Raw genomic sequence first — 21,881 nt, 5'->3', positions numbered from 1 at the left:
TTCATATTCACTTACTTTAATGATAATTTAATACTAATTTGGATATTGGGTTCAGTATTTGAAAATTTGTTTAGTCAATATTTTTACTTTAAAATTATAATACTGTCAATCAACGGCCGGGAATTGATACCGGAAGTTGATTTTAAATATGGCCGCCACTCTTTAAATGGCAGACCAGTGATGTTATATTAATGTCTATTTTAATCATGTTCTTTAATAATGTTCAATTTAAATTTAATTGTCAATATGTTGTAATTAATATTCATTTTTATACTGTGTCACTTACGCTTGGGACACAGAGGAATAAACATCATATGTACATTGAATCCTCGACCTTGTCTTTATTCAGGTTAATAAGGTTTCTAACCATATACGTCCGGGCGTAAGGCTAATTACAACAGCGAGTTCCCCTTTACGAGAAGAACTTCGTAAAACATTCCTCTAGTAGCTATTGAGGTGCATACTCTTCTAATATTGACCGTGTCTGTATCAAAAATGCAAGGTCTCTACTAAGAATTAAACAAGTCAGGCTATCAAGAAATTTTACTGAAAAGAAATGAATGATTTTTACTCTAGAATTAACGTAATTTTTTGATAGTGTTTTTTTAAGATACAAGTTTTTCTTAAATTCATTTCATCTCCTGATTTATTAAAGTTAGTGATTGATAACGAAATGTAAGAAAAAATGGAACGATATTCCACATCCTGTATATTATAACAAGTGTAAGTCATAAAAAGTGCACTATAACATAGGTTGACACTGTGAAATTGCAAGTTAAAAAAAAAAACAGTATATAGAAAAATGTTGATGTTCTGACCTGTACTAGTACTTTTTCTGAAAAATTGGTGATTGGCCATAAAGTAGTGAATTAAAGATATTTGCGCTGAATGGAAACTGAGGAAATTCTAATAGTTACAGACTTCCCCTTGCTACAGTGAATTGTATCGAAAAAAAAACTGTCCCATGTCAACTAAATCATGTCATGAATTATCCATAAAAGTTTTTAAAACTACTAAATCATCATAAATGTTGATCAGAAGTTACACAAAAGGAACAGCTGATTCTCAATATATGTCTAGGTTACTAGGCCATGATAACTACAACTATTTGAAACTACAGTGTACTTGGAAGTCTGAAATCAGCCTGTGTGCAAGTCTGTGCATCCAAAACTTCTCACACTGTGTCCAGAGAGGAATAATATCAATAATCACTACATGTACTGTCATATCTTTCCATTAATGATTTGTGAACACTTAGGTTGAAATGTTCTATCCCGACGGACTCTTTTTCTGATATTCGTTTGTTTGGTCTTTATGATGGAACGGTGGTTGCTTTTGAGAAGGTAACTTGTTTCTCCAACGTACACGTTTGTGCAAATCTTACAGCTAATGAGAGATGGATGCATTAGTCTGTGCGACAAGACTTATTATCTAATATTTTGTAGGTGCGACCTATAATTGAACTAGTATAAGTGCTGTGTACTTGCACACACTTTCGTTAGTATACAGAATGGAAAGATTTTTTTTATAAATTCTTGGACGGGTAGTGTTGTCTTTTTTCTTTCTATTGCAAAAGCGTTTCCCTGTTTTTTGTGGTTATCTCATTAACTGCCTTTAGCACTTTGTTGGCTTTCGAGCACGTAGATGGGATTTCAATATCTTGTTCTGTTATTTTTTTTATAGAACAGATTCGTCAAATTGGGGTAGTTTATGTTTAAGCAGCACCTCTAAAGGTATAGGTGGGTACAAGCGGTTTGACGGTTGAAGATTGATATGGGAGTCGGTGGGTTCAATATGGATCAAGACTGAACATAATGTTGTCATCGTCAAGACTTTATATATCATTTCTGCAATTTAATTTTTTTCATAACTGTATTTTGTACTCGTCCTCTTAACACTGACATAAAAAAAACTTTGTTAAAAATACTGATCGTCATTTCAAATGTAAGGCACCTGCCTGATTTGCCTACACTGCGCTACGGCCGTAAATTGCTAATGTGAATAATGGTACCGATATCAAATTTTCCGTGGCCAATACTTTTATACAAACAGCGGTGGATCATAACAAGTACGTGTATATTGTACTGTCTAGGTGTTGTAGGGAATGGAAGATTCGTTGTCTACTCAGTATTTCTCATCAGTTTACTGTATCAAATTTATAATTTTTCAAATTCAAGAGGTAACTGGACAGACTCTCCGACAGATCCATGCAAGTGTTAGACTAATATTTCACGGCCACACTTGCTTGTGACAACTTCTTCTCATTCATTTAAATCTTTTATATTTTATTTTACGTTTAAAATAGAACAAACGTGTGCCACTTTTCTTTGCTATGTGATTGCAAAGTTTAGAGGAAAGTAAAATTGTCTGTTGTAATTTATACAAGTATTGCATGTAAGGTTGTAAAGTAATCCACTCAAGGTTTTAATTTAATTACAATTCATCAAACAAACTCAAAATGAAAATGAAAATATTTATTAAATATTCTAGTCTAGAAAAAAGAGAATGAACAGGAACATTGAAGTCTCAGTCATCAAACTCCGTGATCTCGTATTCTTCCTCCTCTTCCATTTCCTCCGTGACAACTTTTGATTGGCTGTTTGAAATATTGTCCTCTTCCATCTTGTTGGGCCACGCTGTCTCCCCGAAGGTCCCCGTCTCCTGTGAATCTTTATCCACTCCTAGATCCTTCTCGTCCAGCTTCTCGGACCTGTAACATATTAAATATGCACTGCATATCGGCGACAAGCCTATCAACGTCCGAAACCCACGGTTACTTACGCGTCCTTCCTCTCTCCAAGAGAGGAACGACGCGTAATCAACCGTAGCTTCCCGACGATGCAAGCCTACATAAAGTATGCAATGAACTAGATAAAGTAGCCTGATGTATGCTACAACCTTTAGATGGCTGTAACATTCTAAACGTTTTTTTATTTACACCGACTGTAGTATAGCATATATATCTGTTCTGCGTATTTTAACACAAGAAATCGCCAACCTACAGTTGATTAAAATTGCTCTATTACTTTTAAAGGGGCATGGTCACGATTTTGGCCAAATTTTAATTTTCTGTTTTTATTAATTATTTACGATGGTTTAGAAATGCATTTTTAGTAATCAAATGAAATTTGAGAGTCAGTCGTAGAGTTAAAAGCAAGGTAAAGGGCTCACAATTCTTTGTCATGCCCTGCCCTGTTTTTGTTTACATAGGTTCAGTAAAGCAGTAAATAATCTATTTAAAGCTGATTTGTCTATCTTCTTATTCCTTTAAAGCTTAATCAAAAAGTTTCTAACGTTTAACACATTCATTAAAGGTCTAAAACTAAAATGTTCACTTCAGCATTCAAAATGTAAACAAAAGCTTTGTTTACATTGCAGAGAATTTCAAGCTCTGTAACTCGCTTATAACTCAACGAACTACACTCAAATTTTGGTTGCCTATTAAAAATATTTAAACTAAAGCATTGTAAACATTAAAAAATAAAAAAAAATAATTTTTGACAAAAATCGTGACCACGCCCCTTTAATCTATTTTTGTCAAAAACCAGGAAGTAAATTACAGATCTCATGAAGTCTCACTTCAACCATCGTCCGATTCTACAACGCTTACAAAATCAAGGTGAGTCGATCAAAAAATAATGGAAACCTTTTTTCCTGCATAAAAATGTAGATCGTGCAGATTATTGAAGATAAAATTGTCTTAAACTTTTACTTTCACTTTATAAAATGATGGTGCAAATGTAATCGAACCAATACTTTCAGATAGATATAAGAATATGGTTCAATCTTTTAAAAGGATCGCCTAGCCAGCCTCCCCTCCTTTGTTAAACAATATAAAATGTCAAGCATACAAACGTACATTTCACCATACAAAACATAGTGGATGGAATTTTCCATTTCGCATGTATTTTCTTTTTATAAATAATGGTGAACAAGAGAATCAAATTATAAATTTTAGATGGCATTATCCAACCCAGAAGTTTCAGATTCTGTCCAGGAGGAACCAATCATTGGCCAGGACTGTTTGATGTGTGGTACTGAAGGCTGTGAGAAGAACTGCCAGTTTTATTGTAATCACTGTCACCTACGAGTATGTAAACAATGCAAAGATGAACATCAAAAGAGTCTGGAAACCCAGACCCATGAAGTGGTACCTTATACACAACGCAAGAGACAACTTCCTGTAGAAAAATGCAAGGATCACCCGACCAAGGATATAGACATGCTCTGTGAGGATTGCCAAATTCCAGTATGTTCCAAATGTGCAATACAAAACCATAGAAGACATGCACTGAATGATTTAGAGACAATTTATTCAGAAAAATTAACTCTTTGCCTTGATGAAATTTATAAAATCCATCAGTATTTTCTCCCAACTTCACATGATATACAAGAAAATATAAAGGATAATCTCAAAGAAATAAAAGCAACCATAGATAAAATAAGAGCATCCATAAAGGCTGAAGCTGAATTCCTTAAACGTTTGGTGGACACTGTGGCCTCAGATGAAATAGAACGAGTCAACAACATGGAAGAGTCTCTAGAGGAGAAGCTTAAGAGTCAAGACAAAACCTATCAAGATTACATCTCCTATCTCGAGGACCTTGCCAGAGAGTTCCATGGCTACCTGTCCTCTACCAAAGTCCAAAGCAATCCACTCATTCTTTCTCAACCTGACCAGCTGAAAATCCAACCCATACCAAAAACCATTATACCAGTCCATCCAGCATTTACTGCTGGACAATACAGCAAGGAAGATGTCACCAAACTACTGGGTAGAGTAACTGTTCCTGACACTAAACCAGAGAACAGAAAAATAAAACCCATGGAGACTGCCACTACACAGTTAAAACCTACAGAACAACAGAGGAAACAAGACAGAGAAAAATCTGCCATGAAACTGTCTCTGTCTTCCTCTGTCACCAAGGTCAGGGAGTACACAGTACCAGGTGTATACAGTGTATATCATATATCACTAGGTAAATCAGGCAGAATCTGGGCAAGTGATGAATGTGGTAGTCTAGTCCAAACAGATCTACTGGGGAATCTGCTACAGAAGATACAGACCGGTGGTGGATATGAAGGCTACCACACAGCTACAGAGGACAAAGATATCATCTTTACAGACAGAAAGAACAAGTTCATTAATAGGATAAAACCGGATAATACAATCACTAAATTTATCAAAACGAGAGACTGGGAACCAATCAGCTTACACTCCTCTCACATCAACGGGGACATACTGGTGGGGATGATAAAGGGTAGAGAGGCTAAAGTCACCAGGTACAACAAGGCAGGAGAAGAAATACAGAACATTCAGTGGTACAACAATGGTCAGGAACTGTACATTCATCCACACTACATCACAGAAAACATCAATGGTGATATATGTACATCAGATAATAAAAAACGTGCTGTAGTGGTGGTAAATAAATCAGGACAACACAGGTTCTCCTACACAGGTCAGGGATCAGGGTTTCATCCTTCTGGTATATGTACTGATCTCCTTGGTCACATTCTCGTGGGCAACGATCCTCTCTTGGACAAGTTCTATATACCAAGTGATAACACAGTTAATCTACTGGATCAAGACGGACAGTTCTTGTTTCTAATACTCCCACTACTACCAATGGTATGGTTTTATCATGGTCTGTGTGTGGATGATGAGAACAATCTCCATGTTGTACAAGGGAACACCAACACAGTGACAGTGTACAAGTACCTCCAGTGAACATTACTTTTGTAAGAATAATTTATGAGGAGCTACTTTACTATTTCAATTACATTCTGTGTAAAATAAGAATAATTTACTTTTGTCATATGAAAACCATTCTGAGCAATAGATATATGACTCTAGTGAAACAAATACCATTCCAAATATCTGATGATGAGAGTTAGCAGAATAATACATTCTATCATTAGCTTATCCATTTATCAAATTAAATTGTATGTTAAGATTCCTTCATTTTTTTAAAAAATTATGATAATTATTTCAACAAAAGTGAAAAACACCTACCTTATTCTGACATTAGAAAACTTGGTTATTTCATTTATAAATGAAATTTGACCTGAAAACAAAAATTGGGCATTAAATCCTACAACACAGAAATCAAATTTTTAAGTTGATAAAATTTCATTAATCTGGTATCCATTATTCATAACATCAATAAGTTTCTACTCGACATAAAGAATACTTTCTGTTTGTGCATTTCTTAGGCATTTTATTTTTCTAGCGTCATTTATGTTAGATATTTTAGTTTGGGGTGGGGGTAATGACTGTAATTATAAACTAATACCTGGGTCATGGAGTGTAACATCAATGAGTGAAAGAAAGGGAACTAACTCTGTCTGCAGTACATCTGGAGGACAAGCATAACCTGTTAACAAATATCAGAGATGAACTACAATTGCATGGTGTGAACAAATGAAGGAAATAATGTTACTACATATCTATATATATTGTAATAATCATGAATATACTGTATTTGTGAGTAATTCAACGATGATATTAAATCCCCAGCGATTAATGCATATCATTAAAGCTGCTTGGTTTGTTATTTTGGTTATTACAGTATCAAATAATGTTACATACAAACCAATCATCTTAGAAAGTTATGGACTTTCTCCAAATTTACACCAGCAGAATCGGTCTCCTTTCAATGTAAGAAATGTATAAAGTAAATAAAAATAATTTCTTTTTGGGCAAACGAAAAAACAAATCAAAATGCATTATGGGAATGTTTAGAAAAGGAAACCATTTAGTTTCGTCCCCTAAATGATTGGGTTTATTCACCTCGCATATTATGCATCGATTGTAAAACAAAACAAACTTCAGAAATATTAGCGAAAAAAATGTACAGAGGGTATTTTTTTTATTTTCCTGAACATTATGACCTTTATGTATAGCCATATCAAAGTCGTAATACAACCATACCAGTCTCGATGTCAGGGGCAAATTTTAACATGAGGCGAAATAATGCAATACCCTTTTTATGTCCTTTGTTTTGTTAACAATTTTTTTAAAAATTCAAATTAGGCTTAATTGACTGGGAAAACTACTTCAATGTCCATTATTATAGATATACTTAGCATAACCATCGTTAAAAAGCGTACACAAAATTTGACATAAAATCAGACCAAGCAGCTTTAAGTTTTGTTTAGATATTTTTGAAACATTATTTTATACATTTACATCTACCTAATATGATTCCCTCTACTTCTTACAAAAACTTATAGTCAATTCATAGCTCTATAGAAACAGCCAGACTGAAATCTACACGCCCTGTTTATCGATTGGTCGAAATCTACAGCGACTGAAACTGACAGGACTGAAATTTATCGATTGGTCGTAACCTACAGTGACCTAAGACAAAGCATGGAATGCACGAAATAATCATGATGTCAGACTCAAAGTCTCACAGGAGACGATTTGGCTGTTTCTTTTAGATAACGTACTTATGTACATAAACGGTACTTTAGCGAATTTCACTTGTTTTTTTATAATTGACCTTTTAATTAGTTTATAAAAGAAACATGTAAATATAAATAACAAAATGCTTTCTTTGATGATTCATGCAGATTATGAAGGTAGCAATCATTGCATAAAAAATTTACATAACACAATAACGCGGGTAATTTATTTTTTCTGCAATGTCGCCGCCCTCATATGCCGAATGAATCACCAAAGAAAGCATTTTATTGTTTAAATGTACTACAGGTATTTGGGAAGTATTATATTGACTTATTCTCTTTATACATGTATTACAAACTGGAATACATGTATTTCAATGATTTTGGCCAAGTAATATCACGGACACAACAAAGAATTGTGTACATCACATGAAACTTGACATCTATCATTCAAATTTTTACTGACTTTTTATAAATAAATACGTTAATTTACTATCAAAGAGATTCAATTTTAAGCTCAAATGGTAAACATGCCTCATTCAAGTCCAATAGTAAAAGCAATGTCTAATGTTACATTGTTGAAAAGAACATGTTCTAACTTGAAAGCTTTTGAATTACCGGTAACTCTATTTTAAAGCATGTAATAAGTTTATTGCAAAAATTACTATTACAAAAATGTTTATCATCGACTGACCTTCCTCCTGATAATAATAACATCATCTTTAAAATTCTTGACTCTTACTTTTAAACAAATTTCTTGCAGGTTCACAATTCTGTCTTTCCTGGAACAAAAAGAAATGTTCAAATAAATAGCTTAAATTTTGAATTCATTAAGTCATCTCATAATCATCATATGAAAATTTGAAGAGTAACTTAAATATGGAAAACTATTTTTAATAAAAGCTGGGAGTGTTACTGATAATAAGTATTTTAATTTGAGTGACTGTTTAATTAAGGAATAAGAAATCAATTTTTTTGTATTATGAGATGATAATTTCAGTTGGAGTGTGGTCAAATTCAATAAAGCCCCAAGGGCTTAATGATAGATTTGACCACCCACGACCAAAATCATAACCTTATAATATTCTAAGAATGATTTTTTATTACTTATATTTAGATTATTTCCAATATCTACAGTTTAAACAACATTTTAAAATCTCTATATTTTTTTTCAAGTAGCACTGGCTATGTATTACTATGTGGCGCAGCCATTAACATGTTTCGGATATGCTATAAGACACGCTTATATTGTGTCGTTCGTCTTTTATGAAGTTATTGGTTATATACTTCAGAATTGATTTCTAATGTTATCACAGACAAAGACAGTTGAAATTGTAAACATACGTATTTTTATAATGCAGATGTCATTTACAGCAGGCCCTCTGAGGGAGCTCACATGCAATCTCTCAGAATGACAAAGGGGAAATATAAATGGACTCCGGAGTAGAATCTGTATTATGCACTTCTCAGGGTCATTTCATAATCCTAGAGACAAACTAACGGCTCGGGTGAGGACTCCTTTCCATATATTACTTACTGTTTTACATGTTGAGTACCACTGTGGTTTATGGAGAGGTTCCCATCCAAGGCCTGATCCAGTAGATGAATGCTTCGATTGACTAGAGTTAGAATGAAGCATTCCTCTTTTGTTAAGGAGGCTGCATACTCTTCTAATATTGATCTTGTCTGTAATAAAAATGCAATATCTCTACTTAGAACTAAACAAGTCAGGCTATCAAGAAATTTTACTGAAAAGAAATGATTAATTTTTATTCTAGAATTAACGTAATTTTTTTCATAGTGTTTATTTAAGATACAAGTTTTTCTTAAATTCATTTCATCTCCTGATTTATTTAAGTTAGTTATTGATAACGAAATGTAAGAAAAAATTGAACGATATACCACATACTTTATATCATTAACAAGTGTTAATCATAAAAAGTCCACTATAACGTAAGTTTACACTGTGAAATTGCAAGTTTTAAAAAAAGCAGTATGTAGAAAATATTTCTTGTTTTGACTAGTACCAGTAATTTTTCTCAAAAATTGGTGATTGGCAATAAAGAAGAGAATTAATGAAATATTATTGCCAAATAATATGTTTTATGTCATCATTGTATCGTTAATTATATTTTTAGAAATTCTAATTTAAGTTCCGGTTTTTATTGGTTATTTTTAGCTAATTTGTCCATCATGTATCTATTTATAAATGCCTGTGCTTGTACCTTGTCATTAGCCAATGAAATGAGAGTATTTCGATCACGTGTATATAACTTTTGTTTTAAACTCAAGTGTGAGAAAGACGTGTTTCCGTAATCTAAGATATTGATCGCTTTGTAAAGTTTAAATTCACGGCCATGTACTTTCCGATAGTTTGAGAAGTATTGGACGCGGGAGGATTTGCTTTGGAACTTTGTTATTTAGTTAAAGTAAGTGTTAAAATCGGTGTACTGTGTAAGTTTTTACCATCGGCGCCCGGGGTATGTAACCAGTCAAAATGGCGGATCGAACATCAGTGTGCATTATTGGGCATTCTTATGTAAAACGATTGGAACGATTTATTTTACAAAACCCTGTGTATGAAAACTTGGGTCTTGATGAAGAACAAATTAATGTGTGTTTTCGGAGCCAAGGGGGTTTGTCTATTTACGGACTTGCTAACTCGTCAAGATTGTGCGCGTTTTCGGCAGTTCCTACTTTGTGTGTTCTGGAGATAGGGGGTAACGATGCGACGACTCGACCATCACATGTCATTGCACAAGACATTTTTTCATTTGCGAACTATTTAATACATGGATATGGTGTAAAATCCGTGATCATTGGTCAACTGTTGCGCCGCGACCCTCGAAAATCACCGATTGGATATAACGAGGAGGTCATCAGTATAAACAAACACTTGGAACATTTGACAAGTAGCGAGGAGCATGTCCATTTCTGGAAACATAGAGGATTTTGGACTAATTTGGCATACCTTGGGCGCGATGGAGTTCACCTTGGGGTAGATTCGGATGGATGTTATCCAGCACCCATGGTCAAATACTTGAGGAGCATAAAATATGCAGTGCATAACAGAGTTCAAAAACTCAAGGCCAGTAAATTAACATCACTTTGTCAAAGAAAATTTAAAAAAGATAATTTAAGAAAGTTTTTAATGAGTATAACTTGAGTTATTTTCTAAGAAATTGAGTATGCATACTTAACATGGTAAATTTTTGTTTACATAAGCATAGGGAATAACATTTTGGAAATATTCTATAAAGATATTTTAAGAATATTCAATTCAATCTGTACAGTTTAGGTACAGTACTGTAATCCTGTTTCAATGTAATGCAGGAATAGTAAGAATTTTTAGATTGATACAGCAATAATTGCGAGAGTGACCAAAAAATTTAAGTTCATGTCTATTATACACACCTTTATCAAAGCTGAGACATGATTGGATGGGCTATATCTAAGTATGCCATCATCTGTTTTAAAGGATATATATGTATTTGAAGAAATAAGAATTTAAAATACATGATTTCTGCTTATGGGGAAGTTGTCAGAATTCTAAGTTTATATATTCTGATTAAAGCCCTTTCTAAGTTGAAGCATGAGCAGATTGGCTGTATCTAAGTAAGCCATCATCTGTTTTATGTATGTGTTTATATCAAAAGAAATAAGAAAACATATACAAAGTCTAAGATTTCTATGTATGTGTTTATATCAAAAGAAATAAGAAAACATACACAAAGTCTAAGATTTCTAAGTTACTAATTGGATACAAAGGTGTATCACAGAGGTCAAGTCATGCAAGTTTTAAAGATGGTTACATGTTTTTCAAATATAAGTTACAACCATCCATGAAAAGAAACAAATGGTCAATTAGCCCTCAAGGGCCAATACTCTGGCAGTAAGCATGTCTATTAATAAGTATAAAAATTTCACTTCAGAAAAACCATGCCTAAGCGGGCTTTAGAGGGGCGGTCAACAAAAAGGAGGCGACCGGCAAAAGTACCACGAAATGATGACTTAAGTCTTCAAGCAGAACCAGTGTCTGATGAACCAGTGTCTCGTGCAGAACCAGTGTCGAGTGATGCTATTAATTACGACCTATTAGCTGCAGCAATCTTAAGACAATCCCAAACTTTGTCCCAAAACCAGACAAATTCGAGTGATACCACCATGGATATCCTGCAGCCATGTGTTCAAAACCAGGGTGATATCGAAGCCCACGCTCATCCAATGGCAAGTCAGCAAACAACAACATCAACAGTTAGTGACAACCAGCCTCAGCAAAATATTGCAGACTTAGTTAGTGCGTTATGACAACAAGACGGTCAAGGTGAGCCAGCAACTGCCAATCTTAAAAATGTTATTGATTTATCTGATGAGATTCCTCTTGGGGCTGCAACACCTCATCGATTAAAAGCTAAGATCTGGGCAAATCAATTTATTGATTTAGGTTTGCTGTTGCAGCGTCGAGAGGATCCTATTTCGTTAAACATATCTTCTGGGTCCCTTATTGTACAGCAAGGGTCATCAAAGCCCAAATTGCCAATGTCAATTCAGCAATGGACTGATGCTTTTTTGATTTTTATGGGAATTTTTATTGAAAAATATCCAGAACAGGCTCCCCATCTCCTAAAGTACTGCTATTTTGTTAGAGAAATGAACAAAATGTTAGGAGATAAGGCCTGGAGAATCTATGATGAGAATTTTCGGATGTTGAAAGAGACTGTTGAATTACCGTGGCAAAAACCGGTTGAAGAATTAAGAATCAAGGCTGCTTCTAGCAATTATCAATTTCAGCAGCCCTTTCGAGCAAACACAGGCAATAAGCCTATTAGATTCTGCTATGCCTTTAACAATGGGGAACAATGCACTCATAACCCCTGCTCATTTGCCCACAGGTGTCAATCATGCTCAGGATCACATGCAAGAGCCAATTGTAGATTTCGTAAACAAAAACCAACAAATACCAACACTGTCACCAAGTCCTCAACAATCACCCAGCCAACTACCTTCCCCAGTCAACCCAAAAAGTTTAGGTGAATTTTTAGTTGATTATGACAGTGATCAGGCTTCATACTTGATAAATGGCTTTACTCATGGTTTTAGATTAGGTTGTACTTCTGCTCCTTCATCATGTGTACCTCAAAACCATAAATCCACATTAGATCACCCAGACATTATAGAAGACTATATACAAACAGGGTTAAACAAAGGAAGAATCGCAGGTCCATTTTCAAACAAACCTTTTGAACAATTTGTGGTATCCCCATTAGGTTTAGTGCCAAAAGGCAGTACAGGAAAATTTAGGGTAATTCATGATCTTTCATTCCCTAAAAATCAATCAGTAAATTCCAATATACCAAGAGAAAATTCAGCTGTTCAGTACGATTCCATAGATCAGGTGGTTGATTTAGTTCAAAAGTTTGGGCGTGAATGTTTAATGGCAAAGACTGACATTGAAGATGCTTTCCGGATCATACCTATTCATCCAGCTGATTACTACCTGCTAGGGTTTACTTGGGAATGTCAATACTATTATGACAAATGTCTTCCTATGGGAGCGAGTAGTAGCTGTCAAATCTTTGAATCATTTAGTTCTGCTCTCCAATGGGTCATGGAAAATGTCTTCAATGCTTCGGGTATGTCCCATATTTTAGATGATTTTTTCTTTGTGGGACCCCCAAATTCAATAACCTGTAGAAACGATCTTGCTAGTTTTTTATTTCTATGTAAAAAAAATTGGGGTGCCAATAAAAATGGAAAAAACTCAGGCACCTACGACCAACATTGTCATTTATGGTATAGAAGTTGATTCAGTGAAAATGGAGTGTCGGCTTCCAGTAGATAAGATCCAAAAAATAAAGGACAAACTTAACTTGTTCAAAAGGTGTAAAAAGGTCACTTTAAAAGAAATGCAGTCAATCATAGGCCTTTTGAATTTTGCTTGTTCTGTGGTTGTCCCAGGTCGAACATTTCTTCGTCGTTTGATCAACCTAATATGTGGTTTGTCTAACCCAAAATTCTACATAAGATTGAATAAAGACTCAAGGGCTGATTTAGAAACTTGGGCTACTTTTATTGACCATTTCAATGGCAAGTCAGTTTTTCTGGATAGAGTTTGGGTGTCATCAGACCATCTTAGTTTATACACAGATGCTTCTGGCTCAATGGGATTTTCAGCTGTTTTAGGGTCTGATTGGTTTGCAAGGGAATGGCCATTGGAATTAGAAGATTATCAAATTTGTATTAAAGAATTGTTTCCAATTGTCCTTGCATTGGAATTATGGTCATGCCATTTTCAAAATAAAAAGGTATTATTCTTATCAGACAATATGGCTGTCGTTGAGGTTCTCAATAAAAAATCGTGTCGAGATAAAGCTCTCGTGAAATTGTTACGTCGTCTTGTTTTAGTGTCCTTACGTTTTAATATTCATTTCCGTGCAAAGCATATACCTGGGAAGTTGAATGTAACAGCTGACAGATTATCCCGTTTTAAATTTCAGGAAGCTTTTCAAGAAACACCTCATTTACACAGACAACAAACAAAAATCCCAGTGGATCTTCTTTACATTTGACAAACTCTGCAAAAAGAATTCTACAGGCTTCCTTAGCCCCTGCAACAAGGAAAGCATATCTACATTCATGGCATATTTTCCTTGAATGGGTAGGCTCCATATCCTTACCTGTACATTACATTACAATATGTAATTTTATAGGTCATTTATTCGAAATTGGTTATTCACCAAGCTCAATAGCATCCCACATTTCGGCTTTAACATATATTCATAAGATGTTAAAATTGCCAGATCCCGCTCAGTGTTTCCTAGTACAAAAGCTGCTAAGAGGTTGTTACAAATTAGGTCCATCGGTAGATACCCGTCTTCCAATTACAGGTGAAATTTTGAAAAAACTTGTGAATTCACTAGATCAATCTGTCTCAACTAGGGCACATTCATTGTTACTTAAGGCATTGTTTTTGATGGCATTTCATGGTTTTTTCAGGTTAGGGGAATTGGTAATAAAATCAAAGACTCAGTCAGATAAGGTCATTCAGAGATCGGATGTCCATTTTGAGACAGCTCATGGAAAGCTAAAGCAGGTGCAAGTGGTGTTGAAACATTTTAAAACAGTCAGTTATGGACAGCCAAAGATTATTACATTAGAAGTATCAAAAAACACTAAGTCATGTCCAGTACATGCATTGTTTTACTATTTAAAACATTATCGCCATTCTGGTGGCCCCCTTTTCCAGTTTTTAGATGGTTGTCCGGTGCCTTATTCCTTTGTGGCAAAAAAGTTAAATGAAGTGATCAAAAATATTGGTTTGGATCCAAAACATTATAAGGGTCACAGCTTCAGAATTGGTGCTGCAACTCATGCATCTAAGGTTGGTTTCTCGGAAAATGCGATTCAGAATATGGGTAGATGGAAGTCTGATGCTGTTAAACGATACATTCGGTTGGGTTCATTTAATGTTGCACTTGACTAAGAAAATTAATCTATATCATTCCTGGGTATAAGTTGTTATCAGCAAGATAACGTTATATAACTAGTTCAGATGATGTCTGCTATAGATCTGCTCTGTTGTTTGTCTGTGAGTGATTTTTATTACTACCTCTTCAAAGTGGTAGGATTGTTTGGAGTTCAGATCAAGTCTGCTACCATAATTATGATATATACAACTTACATTGATAGTAGTTCAGATCAGGTCTGCTACTATGTCTGTCATCTTGGAATTAGATCATGGCATTTACTTTTCCCCACTGCTTTCATTGTTCTAGATTAGATATGTTAGTGTACCCCCCCCCCTTTTTTTTGTTGCATGTAGTTCAGATAAAATGTCTGCTACCACCCTGTCCTTAGAAAACATAGTTTTGTTTTTTAGTATTGTATTTTAGTGTTTGTATTAATAGGGTATGTTGCTGGCCATCCGTCAAAATCAGTTAATCATATTTCATATATATTCTGTCATATCAAAAATGTCAATTATTATAATTACATCTTCAGTAGGCCATACTATTACACATTGTTCTAAGTTTTACTAAAACAATGTATAATATAGTTATTAAAGTCTCCAGTTCCATCTATTTCCTTTGGGTGGCGGGAATCCAATGGGTATTGGATTTATGGCAGAACTTTGTATATGCCACCTTAATTTTTTACATGTTTATATTAAGGGAGATCACCCTGCCATTGTTGTTTACTATTTTTGGTTATATTTTACCGGGTGATCTCAATATTTGTTCAGGTGTTTTTTAACTAATAAGGGAGATCCCACAGTACCTGTTACATAAGTCATTTTAATAAGTTTAAGTATTGACTTTGTCAGGGATCTCCCTGTTTGTGATGTGGTTTATTTGTACAAGTTTTTGATTCGTCATTAATAAATGACATTATTTCGTCAATGACCATTTAGTTGTTTTTTAAGGTAAAAAATTTACAAGCTGCAGTTCATAGATGGAACAAAAAGATTTAAGTCTATTAATGGAATAAGCTTTATTGGTAACTGTTAAGATCAATGCATGGGCATAAAGGTATTTGCGCTGAATAGAAACTGCGGAAAATCTAATAGTTACAAACATCTCCTTGCTACAGTGAATTGTATCGAGAAAAATAAACTGTCCCATGTCACTTAAATCATGTCATGAATTATCTATAAAAGTTATTCAAACTACTAAATCATCATTAATGTTGATCAGAAAGTAACACAAAAGGAACAGTTGATTCTCAATATATGTCTGGGTAACTACGCCATGGTAACTACAACTATTTGAAACTACAGTGTACTTGGAAGTCTGAAATCAGCCTGTGTGCAAGTTTGTGCATCCAAAACTTCTCACTCTGTGTCCGTCCAGTGAGGAATAATGTCAATAACCACTATATGTACTGTCATATCTTTCCATTAATGATTTGTGAACACTGGGGTTGAAATGTTCGATCCCGACGGACTCTTTTTTCTTATTTTTTTGGTTTGGTCTTTATGGTGAAACGGTGGTTGCTTTTAAGAAGGCAACTTGTTACTCCAAAGTACACTTTTGAGCAAATCTTACAGCTAATGAGATGAATGCAATAGTCTGTGCGACAAGACTAATTAGCTAACATTTTGTAGGTGCGACCTATAATTGAACTAGTATTAGTGCTGTGCTTGCACACACTTTCGTTAGTATACAGAATGGAAAGATTCTTTATAAATTCTTGGACGGGTAGTATTGTCTTTTTTCTTTCTTTTGCAAAAGCGTTTCCCTGTCTTTTGTGGTTATCTCATTTATTGCCTTTTGCACTCTGTTGGCATTCGAACACGTAGATGGGATTTCAGTATCTTGCTCTGTTATTTTTTATAGAACAGATTCGTCAAATTTGGGTAGTTTATGTTTAAGGAGCACCTCTAAAGGTATAGGTGGGTACAAGCTGTTTGACGATTGAAGATAGATATGGGAGTCGGTGGGTTCAATATGGATCAAGACTGAACATAATGTTGTCATCTTCAAGACTTTATATATTATTTCTGTAATTTAACTTTTTTCATACCTGTATTTTGTACTCGTCCTCTTAACACTGACATAAAAAAAAACTTATAAAATACTGATTTCATTTACTCATTTCAAATGTGAGGCAACTGCCTGATTTGCCTACACAGCATTGCTAATGTGAATAATGGTACTGATATCAAATTGTCCGTGGCCAATACTTTTATACGAACAGCGGTGGATCATAACAAGTACGTGTGTATTGTGCTGTCTAGGTTTTGCAGGGAATGGAAGATTCGTTGCCTACTCAGTATTTTTCATCAGTTTACTGTATCAAATTTATAATTTTTCAAATTCAAGAGGTAACTGGACAGACTCTGCGACAGCTCCATGCATGTGTTAGACTAATATTTCACGACCAGACTTGCTTCTGACAACTTCTTTTCATTTATTTAAATCTTTTATATTTTATTTAACGTTTAAAATAGAGCAAACGTATGCCACTTTTCTTTGCTATGTGATTGCAAAGTTTAGAGGAAAGTAAAATTGTCTGTTGTATTTTATACAAGTATTGCATGTAAGATTGTAAAGTAATCCACGCAAGGTTGTAATTTCATTACAATTCATCAAACAAACTCAAAATGAAAATGAAAATATTTATTAAATATTCTAGTCTGGAAAAAGAGAATGAAACCAGGAACATTGAAGCCTCAGTCATCAAACTCCGTAATCTCGTATTCTTCCTCCTCTTCCATTTCCTCCGTGACAACTTTTGATTGGCTGATTGAAATAATGTCCTCTTTCATCTTGTTGGGCCACGCTGTCTCCCCGGAGTTCCCCGTCTCCTGTGAATCTTTATCCACTCCTAGATCCTTCTCGTCCAGCTTCTCGGACCTGTAACATATTAAATGTGCACTGCATATCGGCGATAAACCTATCAACGTCGGAAACCCACGGTTACTTACGCGTCCTTCCTCTCTCCAAGGGAGGAACGACGCGTAATCAACCATAGTTTTCCGACGATGCAAGTCTATATAAAATATGCAATGCACAAGATAAAGAAGCTTGATGTATGCTGTAATCTGTAGATGGCTGTAACAGTCTAAACGTTTATTTATTAACACCGACTGTAGTATAGTATATCTGTACTGCGTATTTTAACACAAGAAATCGCCAACCTACAGTTGATTAAAATTGCTCCATTACTTTGAAAGGGGCATGGTCACGATTTTGGTCAAATTTTAATTTTTCTGTTTTTATTAATTATTTACGATGGTTTAGAAATGCATTTTTAGTAATCCAATGAAATTTGAGAGATAGTCGTAGAGTTAAAAGCAGGGTAAAGGGCTCACAATTCTTTGTCATATCCTGCCCTGTTTTTGTTTACATAGGTTCAGTATAGCAGTGAATAATCTTTATCAAGCTGATTTGTCTATCTTCTTATTCCTTTAAAGCTTAATTAAAAAGTTTCTAACGTTTAACACATTCATTTAAGGTCTAAAACTAGAATTTTCACATCAACATTCAAAATGTAAACAAAAGCTTTGTTTACATTGCAGAGAATTGCAAGCTCTGTAACTCGCTTATAACTCAACGAACTACACTCAAATTTTGGTTGCATATTAAATATATTAAAACTAAAGCATTGTAAACATTAAAATCAGAAAAATAATTTTTGACCAAAATCATAACCATGCCCCTTTAATCTATTTTTGTCAAAAACCAGGAAGTAAATTACAGATCTCGTGAAGTCTCACTTCAGTCATCGTCCGATTCTAGAAAGCTTACAAAATACAGGTGAGTCGACCAAAAAAATAATGAAAACCTTTTAATGTGCATAAAAATGTAGATCATACAGACGTTTCTTGAAGATAAAGTTGTCAAACTTTTACTTTCACTTTAGAAAATGACGGTGCAAATCTTATCAAATCAATAATTTCAGAAAGATATAAGAATATGGTTAAAAGGATCGTCCAGTTAGCCTTCCCTCCTTTGTTAAACAATATAAAATGTCAAGAAAACAACGTTTATTTAACTATATAAAACATAGTGGATGGAATTTTTCATTTCACATGTATTTTTTTTTTATAAATGATGGTGAACAAGAAAATCAAATCATAAATTTTAGATGGCATTATCCAACCCAGAAGTTTCAGATTCTGTCCAGGAGGAACCAATCATTGGCCAGGACTATTTGATGTGTGGTACTGAAGGCTGTGAGAAGAATTGCCTGTTTTATTGTAATCACTGTCACCTACGAGTATGTAAACAATGCAAAGATGAACATCAAAAGAGTCTGGAAACTCAGAACCATGAAGTGGTCCCTTATACACAACGCAAAAGACAACTTCCTGTAGAGAAATGCAAGGATCACCCGACCAAGGATATAGACATGCTCTGTGAGGACTGCCAAGTTCCAGTATGTTCCAAATGTGTAATACAAGACCATCAAAAACACACACTTAATGATTTAGAGACAATTTATTCAGAGAAATTCACTCTTTGCCTTGATGAAATTTATAAAATCCATCAGTATTTTCTCCCAACCTCACATGATATCCAAGAAGATATAAAGGATAATTTCAAAGAAATAAGAGTAACCATAGATAAAATAAGAACATCCATAAAGGCTAAAGCTGAATCCCTTAAACGTTTGGTGGACACTGTGGCATCAGATGAAATAGAACAAGTCAACAAAATGGAAGAGTCTTTAAAGGAGAAGCTTAAGAGTCAAGACAAAACCTATCAAGATTACATCTCCTATCTTGAGGACCTTGTCAGAGAGTTCCATGGCTACCTGTCCTCTACTAAAGTCCAAAGCAATCCACTCATTCTTTCTCAACCTGACCAGCTTAAAATCAAACCCATACCAAAGACCACCAAACCAGTCCCTCCAGTATTTACTGCTGGTCAATACAGAAAGGAGGATGTCACCAAACTATTGGGTAGAGTAACTGTTCCTGACACAAAACCAGAGAACAGAAATATAAAACCCATGGAGACTGCCTCTACAGAATTAAAGCCTACAGAACAACAGAGGAAACAAGACAGAGAGAAATCTAACGTCAAACAAGCACTGTCTCTGTCTTCCTCTGTCACCAAGGTCAGGGAGTACACAGTACCAGGTGTTAATAATGTATGTCATATATCACTAGGTAAATTAGGCAGACTCTGGGCAAGTGATGATGGTGGTAGTCTAGTCCAAACAGATCTACTCGGGAACCAGCTGCAAAAGATACAAACCAGTGATGAATATGGCTACCACACAGTCACACAGGAAGGGGATCTGATCTTTACAGACAGAAAGAACAAGGTCATTAATAAGATAAAACCGGATAATACAATCACTAAATTTATCAAAACGAGAGACTGGGAACCAGTCAGCTTACACTCCTCCCACTTCAACGGGGACATACTGGTGGGAAAGATAAAGGGTAGAGAGGCTAAAGTCACCAGGTACAACAAGGCAGGAGAAGAAATACAGAACATACAGTGGTACAACAATGGACAGGAACTGTACATTCATCCACACTACATCACAGAAAACATTAATGGTGATATATGTACATCTGACAATCAAAAGCATGTTGTAGTGGTGGTGAATAAATCTGGACAACACAGGTTCTCCTACACGGGTCAGGGGTCAGAGTTTTATCCCTATGGTATATGTACTGATCTCCTTGGTCACATTTTAGTGTGCAGCAATTATCTCTTGGACGGGTTCTTGGTGTCATGTGATAGCACAGTTCATCTCCTGGATCAACACGGACAGTTCTTGTTTCTAATACTCACAGCACGACTAAGGGTTGGGTTTTATCGTAGTCTGTGTGTGGATGATGAGAACAATCTCCATGTGGGACAAAATATCACCAACACAGTGACAGTGTACAAGTACCTCCAGTGATCATTTCTATGTAAGAATAATTCATGAGGAGCTACATTACTATGTCAATTACATTCTGTGTAAAATAAAAATAATTGTTTACATTTGTCATATGAAAACTATTCTGAGCAATAGATATATGGATCTAGTGAAACAAATACCATTCCAAATATCTGATTATGAGAGAACAATACATACTATTATTAGCTTATCCATTTATCAAATAAATTTATAAAATTTCATTAATCTGATATCTATTATTTATAACATCAAAAAGTTTCTATTAGGCATAAAGAATACTTTCTGTCTGTGCATATCTTAAGCATTTTATTATTCTAGCATCATTTTAGTAAGATATTTTTGTTGTGGTGGGGGTAATAACTGTAGTTATAAACTAATACCTGGGTCATGGAGTGTAACATCAATGAGTGAAAGAAAGGGAAATAACTCTGTCTGTAGTACATCTGGAGGACATGCATAAGCTGGCAACAAATATCAAAGATGAACTGCATTTGCATGGTGTGCACAAATGAAAAAAATTCTTTTACTATATATCTATTTATACTTTAAAAATAATTAAAATAATTTTAAATCAACTATGATATTATATCCCTAGTGATTTAATGTGGTTTCATTTAGTTAACATAGATATTAATAAGACATTACTACATGTACTAAAGGTATTTTGGAAATGTGATATAAACTTATTCTTTATATTACAAACTGAATAACTTCAATAACTTTGTCGAAGTAATATCATGGACACAACAAAGAATTGTGAACATCGCTTAAAACTTGACGTCGGTCATTCTAATTTTAATTGGCCTTTTTAAAAGAAATACCTTATTTATTCATTAAAGAGCTTCAATTGAAGGTCAAATGGTTAACATGACCGTTCAAGTTATTTTGAACGAAATGTAAGAGATAAAGGAACGACATACCACATAATGTATATAATACCAAGTAAATAAAAAGCACACTGTTACACAAGTTTATATATACACGGTAGGGAATGTCAACCCTTTGCAGAGAAAGATAATCAGCTGGGGGAGGTCTAAAAAGTTTAAAAATAACTAAAAATGGTCGAAATATGAAAAGGTCGATTTCTATAAAAATAAAACCAGTAT

At 34.6% G+C, this 21,881-nt stretch overlaps 6 protein-coding genes across 8 annotated transcripts in view; 4 read left to right on the top strand and 2 right to left on the bottom strand.

Moving 5' to 3' along the window:
* The window catches only part of LOC128167243 (cell cycle checkpoint protein RAD17-like), an 87,982-nt gene that overhangs the window by 11,766 nt on the left and 54,335 nt on the right, over positions 1-21,881 (bottom strand). The window contains exon 18 of one of the 3 annotated variants that reach the window (XM_052832846.1): positions 17,528-17,765. The exons of 1 other annotated variant lie outside the window; for it this stretch is intronic. In XM_052832846.1, coding sequence (XP_052688806.1) covers positions 17,582-17,765 — 184 coding nt within the window. In that variant the 3' untranslated portion in view covers positions 17,528-17,581. Of the gene's footprint in view, positions 1-17,527; positions 17,766-21,881 lie in introns of those variants that run through there. One more of the 3 variants, XM_052832844.1, reaches the window with a different exon arrangement.
* LOC128167258 (cell cycle checkpoint protein RAD17-like) lies at positions 2,462-9,083 on the bottom strand. Its single transcript, XM_052832863.1, has 5 exons — positions 8,948-9,083; positions 8,153-8,192; positions 6,297-6,377; positions 6,017-6,068; positions 2,462-2,710 (listed from the first exon to the last, which is right to left on the bottom strand). The coding sequence occupies exons 1-5, from the start codon at positions 9,047-9,049 to the stop codon at positions 2,527-2,529; spliced, it is 459 nt and encodes a 152-aa protein (XP_052688823.1). The 5' UTR covers positions 9,050-9,083; the 3' UTR covers positions 2,462-2,526.
* Positions 3,442-6,006, top strand: LOC128167248 (uncharacterized). The gene is made up of 2 exons (XM_052832853.1): positions 3,442-3,619; positions 3,959-6,006. The coding sequence occupies exon 2, from the start codon at positions 3,959-3,961 to the stop codon at positions 5,729-5,731; it is 1,773 nt and encodes a 590-aa protein (XP_052688813.1). The 5' UTR covers positions 3,442-3,619; the 3' UTR covers positions 5,732-6,006.
* Positions 9,493-15,809, top strand: LOC128167255 (uncharacterized). Its single transcript, XM_052832860.1, has 2 exons — positions 9,493-9,839; positions 11,343-15,809. Exon 2 carries the CDS (start codon positions 12,248-12,250, stop codon positions 13,214-13,216), a length of 969 nt encoding a protein of 322 aa, XP_052688820.1. The 5' UTR covers positions 9,493-9,839; positions 11,343-12,247; the 3' UTR covers positions 13,217-15,809.
* On the top strand, positions 9,833-11,306 carry LOC128167257 (uncharacterized). The gene has a single exon (XM_052832862.1). It carries the CDS (start codon positions 9,908-9,910, stop codon positions 10,574-10,576), a length of 669 nt encoding a protein of 222 aa, XP_052688822.1. The 5' UTR covers positions 9,833-9,907; the 3' UTR covers positions 10,577-11,306.
* LOC128167245 (uncharacterized) lies at positions 18,601-20,892 on the top strand. Its single transcript, XM_052832851.1, has 2 exons — positions 18,601-18,668; positions 19,000-20,892. The coding sequence occupies exon 2, from the start codon at positions 19,000-19,002 to the stop codon at positions 20,773-20,775; it is 1,776 nt and encodes a 591-aa protein (XP_052688811.1). The 5' UTR covers positions 18,601-18,668; the 3' UTR covers positions 20,776-20,892.

This window comes from Crassostrea angulata, chromosome 10 (genome assembly GCF_025612915.1).
Source record: "Crassostrea angulata isolate pt1a10 chromosome 10, ASM2561291v2, whole genome shotgun sequence".
Classification (NCBI taxonomy): Eukaryota; Metazoa; Mollusca; class Bivalvia; order Ostreida; family Ostreidae; genus Magallana; species Magallana angulata.
This window is presented reverse-complemented; position numbering and strand designations above follow the sequence as displayed.

Coding starts and splice junctions, on each gene's coding strand:
- LOC128167248 (XM_052832853.1), top strand. CDS start 3,959: ATGGCATTATCCAACCCAGAAGTTTCAGATTCTGTCCAGGAGGAACCA.
- LOC128167258 (XM_052832863.1), bottom strand. CDS start 9,049: ATGCTTCATTCTAACTCTAGTCAATCGAAGCATTCATCTACTGGATCA. Junction 8,193..8,947: donor GGTACTCAACATGTAAAACA/GTAAGTAATATA, acceptor TTTTTGTTCCAG/GAAAGACAGAATTGTGAACC. Junction 2,711..6,016: donor TTTTCTAATGTCAGAATAAG/GTAGGTGTTTTT, acceptor AATATGTTACAG/GTCCGAGAAGCTGGACGAGA.
- LOC128167257 (XM_052832862.1), top strand. CDS start 9,908: ATGGCGGATCGAACATCAGTGTGCATTATTGGGCATTCTTATGTAAAA.
- LOC128167255 (XM_052832860.1), top strand. CDS start 12,248: ATGCCTTTAACAATGGGGAACAATGCACTCATAACCCCTGCTCATTTG.
- LOC128167245 (XM_052832851.1), top strand. CDS start 19,000: ATGGCATTATCCAACCCAGAAGTTTCAGATTCTGTCCAGGAGGAACCA.